General features: G+C 42.6%; 1 protein-coding gene, 1 long non-coding RNA gene and 1 pseudogene across 6 annotated transcripts in view; 1 reads left to right on the forward strand and 2 right to left on the reverse strand.

The window, feature by feature from the left end:
• The window catches only part of NMNAT3 (nicotinamide nucleotide adenylyltransferase 3), a 122,275-nt gene that overhangs the window by 64,379 nt on the left and 42,357 nt on the right, over positions 1 to 15,539 (reverse strand). For all 5 annotated transcript variants that reach the window (XM_058730039.1, XM_058730037.1, XM_058730041.1 and 2 more), the window contains exon 2: positions 7,455 to 7,604. In XM_058730039.1, coding sequence (XP_058586022.1) covers positions 7,455 to 7,563 — 109 coding nt within the window. In that variant the 5' untranslated portion in view covers positions 7,564 to 7,604. The remainder of the gene's footprint in view (positions 1 to 7,454; positions 7,605 to 15,539) is intronic.
• Positions 104 to 3,876, reverse strand: LOC131511911 (isopentenyl-diphosphate Delta-isomerase 1-like; annotated as a pseudogene).
• On the forward strand, positions 7,614 to 14,982 carry LOC131511912 (uncharacterized). The gene is made up of 3 exons (XR_009261801.1): positions 7,614 to 7,957; positions 9,773 to 9,872; positions 14,788 to 14,982. It is a non-coding gene; the product is annotated as an uncharacterized LOC131511912 (long non-coding RNA).

The raw sequence follows: 15,539 nt of genomic DNA on the forward strand, positions 1-15,539 counted from the left end.
GCTGACAATGTTTACCACAATGTATCAAAAAAATAAAAAAATCATGTTGAGGTTACTAAGTAGAGAAAAGTTTCAGTATTTTACTAACCATTCATCTCAACATTCACATTCTATGTATCTTCTCATGGTCAACAAACTTATTCAAATGATTTAAGTTTATTCCACTATTTAAAGTGGAAATTCTCGACAATAATTTGAAACCATGGAGTTCTCTTCATTTCACCACTGGCTACCTTGTCCAAAAGTTCTTTTAACTATTCCTTTGACACATAATAATACCTCTTAATCTCACTGGGATCTGGATTCAAAGTTAGGTTCTTTTAAATTTTTTTTTTTTTTTCAACGTTTTTTATTTATTTTTGGGACAGAGAGAGACAGAGCATGAACAGGGGAGGGGCAGAGAGAGAGGGAGACACAGAATCGGAAACAGGCTCCAGGCTCCGAGCCATCAGCCCAGAGCCTGACGCGGGGCTCGAACTCACGGACCGCGAGATCGTGACCTGGCTGAAGTCGGACGCTTAACCGACTGCGCCACCCAGGCGCCCCTCAAAGTTAGGTTCTTGCTCACAAAATGTAATCAATTTCATGTCCCTTCCCCGCCCCCCCCCCCGCCCCCAGATACCATCTGATTGGAACTTGTAGTGAATTCCTGTTAGATAATTAACTTCGTCTGGGGGAACCTCTTTCATGGGAATTCCTAATTCAGCCTTTAAATGTTTCTGTGTTGCTCATTTTACTCCAACTGCATCATTTTCTTTTAGCTCTCCTGGATTACTTACTGGATGACTATAACAAGTATTGGTAAAACAACCTGGAAAGGTAATTTCTGCATTTGATCTCTGTTGTAGCAGGAGCTTATTTTCAGTGTTGAATAAGATAACCCTACAAGCTCAATGCAATAATCCTTTCTCTATGTTTTCATTCAGGTGACAATCCTTTTTGGTCTTGGCCCCAATTTTATTGTCATTTTCATCAGTAAGGATACACATGTCTGCCAGGAGTTGAACCTGCTTACAGAGGTTATCAGCATCTATCTCAGCCAGTGTTAGGACACATCAGATCTGTCCCACAAAACACGGGTCCCAACCCTCTCTCCCACTTTTGAAGGACAGTTTTGCCAGATACAGGGTTCTTGGTTGACACCTATTTTCTTCTAGCACTCGGAATATATCAGCCCACTGTGTCTGGTCTCCACAGTGTCTGATGAGAAATCTGCAGAAAATCGTATTGGGGATCCTTGTATGTGATGATTTGCTCATTGCCCTCAAGATTCTCTGTGTCTCCCTTTTGCAAATTTGGTTATAATGTGTCTCATTTGATTATAATGTGTCTCAGTGTGCATCTCTTTGCTTTCTCCTTACTTGGCGCTCATTGAGCTTCTTGGATATTTTTATTTATGTCTTTCATCAAATTTGAAAAATGTTCAGCCATTATTTCTTCAAATATTCTCTCTCCTCCTTTATTCCTCTTCTCCTTAGATTCCCACCATGCCTATGTTGGTCTACTTGATGGTGGTCCAATGGTTTCTTATACTCCATTTGGTTTTTAATCTTTTTTTTCTTTCCTCAGACTTGATAATTTCCATTGTCCTATCTTTCAGTTTGCTGAGTCTTTGTTCTGCCTGTTCAAATCTGTCTTTGAATCTTTCTAGTGAATTTTTAATTTCAGTAACTATAATTTTCAGCTCCAGATTATCTTTTTAGCTCCTTATAGGTTTTCTGTCTCTTTGCTGATACTTCCATTTTGTTCATTCATGGTTTCTTGACTATCTCCACATCTCCCTTCAGTTCTTTGAGCATCTTTAAGACAGTTGCTTTAGAGTCATTGTCTAGTATATCCACCCTCAGGTCTTTTACAAGGACAGTTTCTGTTGATTAATCTTTTTCCTTTGAGTGGGCCATACTTTCCTGCTTCTTTGTAGGTCTTGTGACGTTTTTGTAGAAAACTGGACATTTGAATCTAATGATGTGGTAACTCTGGAAATCAGATTCTCCTCCTTCCCCAAGGTTTGTTTTTGTTTTTGTTTTTGTTATTGTTTACTATTTCGCTTTTTAGTCGTTTTAAGCTGTCTCTATCCTGAGGATCAGTCTGAGGTGTAAACTTAAGGTCTTTTCTCAGTCTTTCTCTGGGCATGTGAGATCAATTTTTAATTTCTGCCCCCCCCCCCCCCCCCTTACATGCAGTTATTTTTAAATGTCTGGATTCTACAATAGAAAAAGAAAAAGAAGGGGAGAGGGAAAAGGCACTGGCCCTTTAAATCCCCTGGAAATCCCTTCAACCAGAGGGGGAGAGGCTTGCAACAAATCCTGGGAGTTGGGGGAGGTGCAAAAGGGGATCAGAACACAGATCCCTGATATCTGGGGGACAGTGTCCTTTTTGCCATCCTTGGCTATCACAGGCTGTGTGCAGGCTGCTCCAGGAACATGTATGCAGCTGCCTGCCACGTGGGGGCAACTGTTAGTGTGCTAAGCACTGAAACTGATTGAAGTTAGCTGCAATTTACCTGCCCCAATCTTCCCTTAGAAGTTGCAAGCCTTCAACAGACTTGAGTTCCAAAATAGTTACATCAGACCGATTCTGCCAGTGCAACTGCTGTCTAGGTGTGGAGACAGATTGCTGGTGCTCCCTAGTCTGCCGTTTTCCCCAAATCCTCTGTAGGATGGTTTTTAAACCACACATGAAATTTCACTGATACAGAGCTATTCAGGTTACCTATTCTTTAAAAAAAAAAATCTATTCTTGAATGAGCTTTGATAGTGTGTCTTTCAAGGAATTTGTCTATTCCAATTAAGTTGTCAAATTTATAGGCATAAAGTTTTTTATAATATTCCTTTATCTTTTTCATATCAGTAGAATCTGTAGTTATGTCAACTTATTCCTGATAATGGTAATTTGTGTCTTTCCTCTTTTTTCCCCCTTGATAGTCTATCTAGAGGTTTATCAATTTTTTGATATTCTCAAAGAAACAGTTATTGGTTTATTAATTTCCTGTAATATGTTTCTGTTTTCTATTTCATTAATGTCTGCTCTGATCTTGTTTATTTTCTTATGCTTGCTTTGTGTTTACTCCTCTATTCCTAATTTCTTAAAGTAGGAGACAAAATCATTGATTTGAGACCTTTTATTTTCCTAATATGGTGTTTAGCACTATAAAATTTCCCCCAAGTACTGCTTTAGTGACATCCCCTAATTTTTGATATATTGTTTTCATCTCTAGTTCAAAATATTTTCTAATTTCCATCTGGATTTCTTTTGTGACCACTGGGTTTTTAGAAGTGTGTTAGTTCATTTTCATGTTTGGGGATATTCCAGAGATCTGTTAGTGATTTCTCAGTGACTTCTATTGTGGTTGCAGAATGGACTTTGTGTGATTTCACTCCTTTTACGTTTATTGAGACTTCTTTTATGGCCCCAAATATGTCTATCTTGGTAAATTTTCTCTGTGTCTTAGAAAGGAACATGTATTCTGCTGAGTGTTCTATAAATGTCAACTAGGTTGAATTCATTAATAACGTTCAAGTCTTATATATCCTTATTTTTTGTGTACTTTATCAGTTAATGAGAATAGAAATATCTGACTGTAATTGCAAATTTATCCATTTTTTCTTGCAGTTCTATGTTACTGAGTAAAAAAAAAAATATTAGGGTAATTATTTCCTCTTAAAGAACCGGTCTCTATAATTATGGGATCATTTTCTTTATGCCTGGTAATATTCTTTCCTCTGAAATCTTTTTTCTCTGATATTAGCCATTTCGGCTTTCTTTTAATTAGTGTTAGCATGGAGTAGTTTTCCACTCTTTTACTTTGAACCTATCTGTGTCCTTATATTTACTGTGTTTCACATAGGCATGATATGACTGTAGTTGGGTGTTGCTTTTTTTTTTTTTTTTAATTTTTTTTTCAACATTTATTTATTTTTGGGACAGAGAGAGACAGAGCATGAACAGGGGAGGGGCAGAGAGAGAGGGAGACACAGAATCGGAAACAGGCTCCAGGCTCTGAGCCATCAACCCAGAGCCTGACGCGGGGCTCGAACCCATGGACCGCGAGATCGTGACCTGGCTGAAGTCGGACGCCCAACCGACTGCGCCACCCAGGTGCCCCGGGTGTTGCTTATTTTATCCAATCTGACAGCACCTGCTCTTTAGTAGGAGTTGTTAGACTACACTGGACCCTTAGGGGTGCCAGTTGAAAATCCACATATAACTTTTGACTCTCCCACACCCCAGACTTAACTACTAATAGCCTACTGTTGACCAGAAGCCTTACTGATAACAGAAACATGTATGTGTTGCATACCATATTTTTACAACAAAGTGAGCTAGAGGAAAGAAAATCTTAAAATCATAAGGAAGAGAAAATACATTTTCGGAACTGTAGTGTATTCATTGAAAAACATCTGCATATAAGTTGACCTGCATAATTCAAATCTGTGTTGTTCAAGGGTCAACTTATATTTTATGTGATTACTGGTACAGTTAGATTTAAGTCTGTCATTTTGTTATATGCTCTCTATTTCTCCCCTCTATTCTTTGGACCCTTTCCTCTTTACCTTTCTTCTTTTAAATTAACTGAGTATATTCTGATTCTGTTTTATTTCCTTTGTATGCTTAATAGCTAAACCTTTGCCTTTTTTAGTGCTTGTATTAGTGTTTATAATAACTACCTAGCTATCTTTAACTTATCATAATGTACTTTTAGGTAATATTATACCACTTCATGTACATGAACCTTACAATAGTCTTCTTCCATTTTTCCCCTCTCCCTCTTTATGATATTGTCATATATTTTATGTAATATATATGTCACATATTTTACTTCTACGTATGTTATAAACCCCACAATATGTTCCTATTATTTTTGTTTAAACAGTAAATTATCTTTTAAAGAAATTTAAATAGGGGCGCCTGGGTGGCGCAGTCGGTTAAGCGTCCGACTTCAGCCAGGTCACGATCTCGCGGTCCGTGAGTTCGAGCCCCGCGTCAGGCTCTGGGCCGATGGCTCGGAGCCTGGAGCCTGTTTCCGATTCTGTGTCTCCCTCTCTCTCTGCCCCTCCCCCGTTCATGCTCTGTCTCTCTCTGTCCCAAAAATAAAATAAAAAATGTTAAAAAAAAAAAAAAAAAAAAAAAAAAGAAATTTAAATAATAAGAGAAAAACTTACATAATTGCCCATGTGGTTATCAGTGCCGTGTATTCCTTTGTGTAGACCCACATTTCAATTTGGCACCATTTTCCTTCTGTCTAAAGGATTTGAGCATTTATTGTAGTGAAAGTTTGCCTTTGTAGTGAAAGTTAGACTGAAATCTTTCAGTTTTTGTATATCTGAAAATGTCTTTATTTTGCCTTTGTTTCTGAAAGATATATTGTTGCTGGATATAGAATCCTAGGTTGACAGTTTTTTTCTTTCAGTACTTTAAAGATGTTATTCCACTAAATTCCCTTTTTGCTGAATTCACTAATGGGAAATCTGCTGCCCTCTTTATTTTTGTTCTTCTGTGACTGCATGTAAGATTTTTTGTTTATTAATGGTTTTGAGAATTTTTACTATCATACACCTTGGTGTTGTTTTCTTCACATTTCTTGTGTTTGGAATTTGTTGAGCTACTTATAAAATCTGTTCTCATCAGATTTGGAAAATTTGCAGTTATTTATTCAAATAATCTTTCCTGTTCTTCCTCTTTTTTTCCTTCTGGGATTACAATTACAAGTATTTCAAAATTCCTTTAAGTTACCCCACATCTCATTTATATTCTTTTCTTTCTTTTTAGAATTCCTTTTTCCCCCCTCTGTGTTTCATTTTAGATCATTTCTACTGTTCTGTCATTAAGTTCACTAACATTTTCTTCTGCAATATCTAATCTATTCATCCTTTCCAGTGTATTTTTCACCCACATACTGTTTTCATCTCTTAATGTTTGAGTTGAGCCCTTTTTATATTTTCCAGGTCTCTACTTCTGAACATATGGCACATAATTATAGTAACTGTTTTAATGTTATCTCCTAATTCTAACATCTGTGTGAGTTCTGTTTCAGTTTCAATTGATTGATTTTTGTCCTCATCATGGGTATGAGTATAGACTTTAAATTTTTTTGTCACAGAACAGCAAATTGCCCTCCAGGAGTGTTTTATCATTAATCCTATCACTATCATAGATGAGAGTGTCTGTTTCCCTTCCTGTCCCGCCAGCACTGAATTCTGTAAGTCTTTAATCTTTGCCAATCTCACAGGCTAAAGCTATTTATTGAGCACCAACTCTAAGCCTAGTGATGGATGGAGGCAACTCTGTGGTGCTCAAGCAGCCACAGTAGCTGCCCTCATGGTGCTTATAACCCAGTGGTGTTTGTTTACCATGTTTTTCTTGGTATTTTCACTGATAATTAGCAACGTTGAGCATCTTTTCCTAAGTTTATGTCACTTATATTTCTTCTTTGGTATACTGCTAACATACACTGGATTGTTTGGATTTTTTTTATTCTTTTGTAAGAGCTCTAATATTTACTAAGGGTAGATACCCACTTTCAGCTTTTGAATTAAAAATATTTGTTGTATAAACAAAGACATTTCCTTTAAAACAAGTGAACAGTACATAACTTCTTTGAAGAAATTATTTGCATGTTACTCAAATACTTTTTCTTCTACATTAAAAATAAGTAGGAATTGATTCTGGCTTAAAGACACTGCCCTTAAAGGAAAATAGTTTTGAACAAAAAAATATAAAATACATATATGAATATATAAAGTATACATAAATGTATAAATGCTTTCATATACATCTGACATCAACATATAAATGACTTACATTCTTTAGAAATAATTATGCAGATTCTGAATGCCATTTTACTCTCTTAATAATGAAATGGAAAGTCAAAGAGATGAAACATTTCTAGATTAAATATTCCCAGCTGATTAAATATTTCTGGCAGAGCCTTGCCATCTATATTGGAAATGTTCTACATGCAAGACTGTTAATTTGTAATTGTCTAAGATCTATTCAAAGGAGAAAATGTCAAAATTCCCATTATAGTGTGTTTACTTACCCGCTGAAGAGTAGCAAAAGCTCTCATGCACAAAAGCAGCAAGGCACATGCTACCTGTTCATCTGGCTGTGCAGGTAAATGCTTCCTGGCACCACCAGGGAGAATGCCTGGGACACAGTTTCTGTAAAGTGCCCAGTGTCTTCTTAGCCTTCATGGGCAACACGAGGTGGCAGGGGGTGGTGGGCCCTGAGAAGCGTTCAAGTTTATGGTCAGGGATATAATAGTACACGTGTCACAGGGCTGAGGGGTGTTAGCTCGCCGAATATGATGGAGGAAATGTATGCCACCAGTTATGCTGTGAATTCACAAATTGAGCAGTTTTACTAATGGTGATGATGACAACCACCAGCAAAGCCCCACGAGGCCCAATCCACCGGCTCTTCCACTGGCCCTGCCCCCCCCTCCCCCGACTGACCTGTTTGGTGTAGGTGGTCTCTGGCCACCTCAAACAAGCGCAGGTGCATGTTGGTGATGGGATTGAAGGAGCCACAGGCCAGGAGCACCACTGGGATTCGACTCTTCATCTTGTCAGGCACCTCCACACCTACGGCAGTGGCCACCCTGCCTTCATGGGGACAATAACTCATATTAGAGAGCTGGCATCAGACAGCTGTCCAGATCAGTGTCCCTAAAGTATACACAGGTCATTACATCTCATTTATAAAGGTGACTGGAGGGCAGTAATAACAATAACAACATTTATGGAGGATTTACCGTGGGCCGGGACCTGGGCTAAACACAATGTCAGGGTATCTCCCTTATCTCACCAAATCCTTGAGTGAGTGGTCACCTATCCAGCTCCGGGACCTTAGCAGCTGCAGGACTGGAACCCAGGCAGCCTGACTGCAGAGACCTTGTTCTTCCTGTAACCTCTATACCCTCCTGGGCTCTGATGAGTCACCTTGGAATCTACAGGAGGTATGTAAGACCCTCATAATGTCATCTTTGGTAGTCCAAGTGAAACTTAGGTCCCAGAGTAGACTGGTAGTTTAAAAAAAACTTTTTAAAAAATACTTTCAGATAATGCAAGCAGAGTTGTAACACTTGAACAAGGACTTCCTGTATATCCTTTACCTAGTTTCCTTAAATGTTAATATCTTACATTTGCTTTATCACTCATTCTGTCTCTCTTTCTACACACACACCCGCGTGCGTGCGCACACGCAGGCACGCACGTATACTTAGATTTTTTTCTAGAATGTTTAGGGGTAAGTTGTAGACACAATACCTCTTTACCTCTAAATACTTCAGTATGTGTTTTCAAAGAACAAAGGCATTTTCTTATGTAATTGCAGAGTAATGATTAAAATCAGGAAATTAATATTGTTACAGGACTATTATCTAATCTGCAGATCTTTTCTGACTTTACCTCTTGTCCTTTATCTAGGGCCAAAGCAGTATGAGGGTCCTGCCCACCCTTGTCTCTACACTCTTGGGCTTTCAGGGCCAGGGTGAGGTTAAAGGAAAGCAGACAACAGAAGCCGAACTTCAGTAGCTTAAACAAACAGATGTTATTTATTTCTCGCATGACAAGAAGTAAAAGAGGGCAGCTGCTATTAGGTCACGGGCTCAACAATGACCAGCAATTCTCTCAGATCTTCCCTCATGTTAGAAGACTGCTGCTGTAGCTACAGCCATCATGAATAGGATCAAGGCAAGAAGGAGCAAAGAGATACAGTGGCCTGAGTGTTCCTCTTAGTCAAAAACAAAAGAGCTTTCTCAGAACCACCCTGTAGATTTTTGCTTCTCATTGGCCAGAACCAGATCACATGGCCTTTCTAGCTACCAGAGAGGCTGGAAAAGTATTTAGCTTTACAGCCTCTCTAGTGGGAAGCAGAAAGGAAAAGGGAATTGGAAATGGGATTAGCTAGTTCACAGCACAGAGGGATACAACTGCCTTGGAGCTGACTGTGTAGAAGGCTGCCATGTTGGCTTTTCTGACAGCTACCTTGGGTCAGCTGATCCATGGCCTACCTTCAGTAGATCATATACCACATTCTATAGGGAAAACCTGCTCTTGTGTCTTTCCTCCCCGCCAGACAATAGGCCCATTTAAGAGGACAAGTGGTGTTTTCTTCATCTCTGGATCCCAGCCTCAAGCCCAGTGCCTGGCCCAGAGTAGGGCTCAGTGAAGACTGGAAATGGCTGGCTGCAGGGTGGTCCTGCGTCCTGGTGGGAGGAAGGCCTAATGCACTTCCTAATGCAGAGAAGTTGTTCTGGAAGTATTCTGAGTTATAGCAAGCAGATAAAACAAAAAACAAACAAAAAAAACCCCCAACCAACTCTCAGGCAGGCTATGGTTTCTTGAAGCTTCCTTGAAGGCAGCAGGAACACCCCCTACTGCGGGAGAAGAAAGCGGTCTGCAAGCTACTGCTGCTTGCTTCCTCCCAGGGAGGTTGGATGGTTTAATGAGATATTATTTGCAGAATGTGCTGAGCTATTCACAAGAGCAGCCCCGTGATGAGTGTATCTGGGGAGTCTGGCTGTTGTTCACAACTATTATGAAGCCTTTCAAAGTTCTATTTCATTTTGACAAAATCTAACTTTTTAGAGCTGTTAAAACATGTAACTGCAACATCTCAGGTAACCTGGGGTTTTGATCCATTTTTTCAAAAGTTCCTAGAAACGATAAATTAGATCATTTGTTTGAATGGTGGCATCAACAGCAATGAAGTGTGATGTTGGGGAAGAAGAATCAATGACATTTAATGTCTGTCTTTCTTTCCTTGCCAGCAGCCCACTGAGCCACACTACTCCAAAGCGACTTAGAGTATCCAAGCCGCCGCTGAGATGGGAGAGGCAGGGAGTGCACGTTCCCAGGCTCAGGAGTGAGGTCAGTGCTCCTGTGTCACTTGTATACTCTAACTTGCCTCGACTACACACCCTGCCAAGCCCAAACCCGGAGAAATACAATGATAGTGTTGACATGGCCTCACTCCAGGGGCCACCAGGAGAATAAACCAGGCTCCAATTTGAGTGCAGGTCTCATTGGACGTGAGGCCAGATGCGTGCCATGAAAGTGACCCATCTGCCCTGTCATTTGGTAACATCTAGTGAGACAAAGCAAGTGTGGGAGACGTTTGCTATCCGGAAAGGCTTCTCATTAATAAGCATTTAATGGGGGGCCACAGAGTGAGCAGTAACTGCTGCTGAACGATTTAACAAGTTGAGAAGGAGGCATACACGGCCTTCTTGGAGTTTATCATTACACTGGAGAGACAAGGCAACCAGATTCCACCTCTGGCCCCCGTCCCCTCTCCAGATTACCATCTATCACTTTACAGTCACCCAGATAGCATCTCACCCCGCTCTTCAAATGCAGCACGCTGCCTCCCTTCTCCTCGCTTCTGCAAATGCTGTTCCAACTACCTGAAACACCCCTGCCTTCAAGGTTTTCTCCTGGGAGTGTTTATCCAATTGTCCCTCCCCACCCCCACACCGTGCTATATGTACCCCCCATTACACATTTTATCACTTTCTTCTTCCAGCCACCACACAACTGCCATTGCTTCATTTCCACGTTGCTCTCCCCCAAGCAGGTGAACTCCTACAGGGTGGTTTCTTACTCATCTTGGTCCCCCCCTCAACTCCTGCACTGTGCTTGGCGCTCAGAAAGTGTGTAGAATGAATGAGAGAATGAGTGTCTCCAACCAAGGGTCATCCTTTTCAGACAGCTACCTCATCTCTTTGTTTCTGCCCCAAGTGGTCAATGGGCTGGGGCTTTCACAGATAGAAACTGACCTTTCTGGCTTTCAAGAGGCACTTAAGACCCCTTGTCAAGGCCCCAGTCCACTTCAGCCCGAAATCAAACAAGACACGCCTGCCTGCTGGACCATGTTCAATATCAGGATTCCATCAACAGGGGTATACCGACTTCCTGCACGCTGACACCAAGGTCGTCATCCTGCTCTGGAGAAGCAGAGGTCACCAGCTGCTGCTTGGATAGGAAAAGGACTTTGCAGATGTGATTAAGTTAATGGTCATGAAATGTGGAAGGTAGCCTGGATTATCCAGGTGGGCCCAATTTTATCATGAGGGTCCTAATAAGGAGGAGGAGGGGGGTCAGGTACACAAAGATGGAAGGGCCAAAGTGACAATTAGGAGGGAAGAGGCTATCCTGGTTTGAAAGAGGAAGGGGCCGGGAACCAAGCAGCATAAGGGGCCTCTAGAAGCTGGAATTGGCAAGAAAACAGATTGTCCCCAAGAGCCTTCAGAAGGAATTCAGTCCTGCTGACACTGTGGTTTCAGACTTCTGACTTCCAGAACCATAAGAAAATAACACGTGTCACTTTAAACTAGTAACCCATGGCAGTTTGTTACAGCAGCTATCGGATATGAACAAACTCACCTATGCGGGGGCAGATTCTCTACAGTGACCTTCCAGCTGGGGCAAGAAAGGTAAAGGAATCAAGCCAGTGACAAGGATATTGAAGGGTGTGTCGGGCAGAGGGACCAGCATTGCCAAGCCCCGAAATCACCATCTGGGGGGAGGGGTGGTGAACTGAAAGCACATCCATGCGGCTCTGTGTGGGTGACTCAAGATTGAGGCCACAGTTGGTGTAGGGATCCTGCAGGCCCCTAGGGGGTCTCGGAGACTTGATTTTATTCCATGGGCAATGAGGAGCCTCTGAAGGATTTTCAGCAGGGGTGCGACTTGTACATTTCTAGTTCAGAGAGAGCCCAGGTGCTCCCAGGATAGTGCGTCAGGAAGCCTTAGGGTGGCAACTTCCAGGCCCTCTCCACCTAGGGAAGGGCAGGCATTTCTCCATCTTCCCCCAGGATGGCCTTTCCTGCTGCCTGCATTTCACTTCAATCACCCGGTAATGGGATGCTGGCCGATGCCCTGCATGCACCAAATTCTAAGTGTGTACCCTTCAGCCCATTTGTCACAGGCCGTCGCAGAGACACAGAAAGGAAAGGCGAGCCAGGAAGGTTAAGTGCCGTCACTGCAGATGTAATGTGCTAATGCTCATCGCTTGGGAGGCAGTCAATTTACCTTTCCCTGCGGTGAGCGCCTCTAACAGGACCTGGCCCAGGAAAGTGGCTGAAAACATCCCTGTTTATTATAGACATAAAGCAGATGGCTTCGGGCAGAATGGAAATGGATTCTACAAACATCTTTCATTACACAGACCTCTTGACCAGACTCCTCATCTTAAAGAAAACAAGAGACGCGGTTTGTATTTCTGGGGGTGACGAGCACATTTTTTTAGGACCGAGGGAAATCATTTCCATCTGCACGAGGATGTCAACTTCTCCAGGGCAATCAACCTTCACGCGAACTCCGGGCACTTTTTCTTTTCAACTTTGTTGGATTCACCCGCTGTTGCTATGGGCACACGGTGCTGCTGGGAACAAAAGCAAAGCGAGCCTTCCTTGCCAGTGTGAGGATCCTCCAGTAGCCACCTCTTGGCGCAAACACACACGCCAATTAAGCACTTGTCCTAATTATGAGACTCCCAGGAAAGCAGGCAGCCTGGCTCTTAAGTTTGGAGAACTTTCAAAAGATGTGAAGGAGCATGAGGAATGGAACGAGGTCTCTTGCAACCCCCCACTCAGGAGTTGGGAAGAATTTCGATTGCTGCAGGAAGGTGGCATGGAGTCACAGCTCCTGGGTTTCCTGAGTGAAAGCCTAGGCATTGTTCTAGAACCTTCCACACACTAGTGCTGATTCTTTCAGCATGCTTGGAAGGAGAGGGTTTGTGCTTGCATCCTACTCGACTTCTCTAAGCCTCAGTGAGCCCCATGGCAGATGGAGATAAATCACATACCCCCTAGGGCCGTCATGGGGGTTACCGGGTTAACTCACCTAGCACAGGACCTGGCCCGTAGGGGGTTCTCCAGAAACATTAGCTCCTCTTTCCTTTCTTTATGTTCAGAGCAGAATGTACCACCCCCACATCCGCTTCAACCTACCTGTTCACCATTTCTGCAGTCACCCGTGACCAAAACCTGGCGGTCCTTAGGACCACTTTAGCACCCGCCGCCCTGTTAGACATCTCTTGCAGACCACCCAGGCCTGGGAGATGTTCCCACAGAAGAGCGCTCCCAAGGAAGGCCGTCCCCACACACCACTGCCAGAATCTTCCACCTAGCTCCAACTGCAACAGCTCAGCTCTGAGCATCACTTGTCCCTGGAGTTAAGACTTGCTAGTGAGAAACAGTTTAATGTCCTGCTGATGGAAAGAACATCTGGTGATGAAGAAAAAATGTGCCCCGGATCACAGCTGACTTGCCACCCTGGAACAGAGAAGCAGACAAGGGGGTAGAACGTGAGAAGTGCCTGGGGTCTCCCATGAGGAGTGCGAAGTAGCAGATCGTGAAAATCACAACCGACCAGCGACCGTGCTAGTGCCTTAGAGGTACAGGGATAAACAAAACCTGGCCCCTGTCCTCCTCAAGGTTACAGTTTGGCAGGAAGAACAAACCACTAGGGCCCCAGGTAGGACAGAGTCTTCTGGTAACCTCCCAATATCCATTTCTGCCTTCCTCTTTAGTAACAGAATCTCTAGTAACCTGCCAGCTAAATACACATTCCCCAGTCTCTGCAGCAGGGTACGGCCATGTGCCTAAGGTCTGGCCAAAGATCTATGAACAGAAGTGTTGCATGATACTTCCGGAACCCTCCTGAAATGGGGACGGCCTGCCCTTCTCCACTTCTACACTCCTGCTGTCTAGAATTTGATGGCTAGAGTATAGTAACTACACTGGACCAACTCCCAGTTTGACGGAGAATAAGCCAAGAGAAAGCCAGGACCTTAATGACCCTGAAGCTGCCATACCAGCCCCAGGCTGCCTGCCTTCAGGTTTCTTCTACCAGGGGATAAATAATCTTCTGAGTCACCATTATTTTCTCTTTTTCTATTATACACAGTGAAACTTGTGTTCTAATTCTAATTGATATATTCTAATCAATTTGCAGATGCAAATTCTAATCAATTCTAACTGATATACTGATACCTAATGAATGTTTATTAAACTAGTGTATAAAGAAATGAAAACTGTGTAAACTTTTAGAAGTTTCTACCACCCCAGTTAAGCCTATTTTACCTGCGGAAACTCAAATGGATATTGTTTGAAAGGGAAAATACACCTAAGGAAAAAAAAATCTACCATAACTTAATTTTTTATATGAATTTTTCATAGGAGGAAAAATCCTTACTCAGGGCTCTAGAAGGCTGAAATGTGCAGCAGTGAATCTGCTTTTCTGTAGATCACAAAAACCAGACTGTGTCCTATCTCCTTTCCCCCAAACCAGATTCATTATGGCGTGTTGTTACACTCTGCTTTGAGTGGGCATTTGCCATATGGCTTGGCAGTTTAATGGCTTTCTGATACTTGACAAAAATGAAGCACAATCATTTTGCAAGGAGCTTGCGTTCCTAGATGGGTCTTTTCCAAATAACAGCTGTGCCTCAAAATGGAGTTACTCAAATTGCAATTTGTGGACACAATACTCAAACATTTACAAGTGAGCAAAACCTCAAATCACTTGGGCTATTTCCAGGCTTCAGAGTTTATGAAGTTTTTAGCAATGTTATGAGAGTGCAGCTGTCAACAAACTCACGCCAAAGTCTCTGAACCAACGGAACCCGGCAGGCAGCAGAGATGTCCTACTTAGCAGCAGGACATGTGCAGCCGACCACAAACCCTCGTGAGAGAACAAATACGAGGGAAGTAGGCTTTACCCTAAAGCCCACAGACCAAATCTCTGTGCCTTTCTCTCTACTCCCTACCACACCGTACAGATGACACCAGATCTACAGCTCTAGCCCTGACCTTGCTGATGGGCCCCTACCGGTCCACGGATGTCCACCTGGCACTGGCTTATCAACAAGACAGACAAGCGTGGATGCAAAGCTGACTAGCAAGCACTTCCTAACTAAGCGACCTTGAGTGTATGAGTCAGGGGAGTCCAGATGAGGTATGTAAACAATTCCCAAATCTCAGGAGCTTAAACCAATAAAGGTCTGTTTCACGTTCCTATTAACGTGTGCATTCTATGCTGGTTGGGCTCTATTCTGGATCCTCTTTTCCTCTCAATCCAGGACTCAAGCCAATGGAGCAGTCAGACTGAATATGGTCAGTCTGTAGCAGAGGAAAATAAAGGACTCCAGAAGGTCCCTCACCAGCAATTGTATTGTAAGCTTGGCCTCAAACTGGCAATATCCCTTCCAACAACCCCACCCAACCTCAACGAGTTAGAAAATACAATCTGACTCTAGCTTTCCAACTTCAGGACACAGATATACTTGGTGAATAGCCTTGTGCCTACTACGGTAAGTTAATCCACTGCGCTTAGCCTCAGTGACCCATATGGAAAATGGAGATAATTACACACACCTCCACAGATTGTCATAAAGGTTAATCAGAGTTGACTCATGTAGGGCACTTAGAATAGTCCCTGGCCCATAGGAGGTTCTCCAGAAATACCAGCTCCTTTCCTTGCACTCGAAACAGAATTCTCAGTCTCCCACACCTGCTTCTGGCTGCCCGCACC

Source organism: Neofelis nebulosa, chromosome 5 (assembly GCF_028018385.1).
Source record: "Neofelis nebulosa isolate mNeoNeb1 chromosome 5, mNeoNeb1.pri, whole genome shotgun sequence".
Classification (NCBI taxonomy): Eukaryota; Metazoa; Chordata; class Mammalia; order Carnivora; family Felidae; genus Neofelis; species Neofelis nebulosa.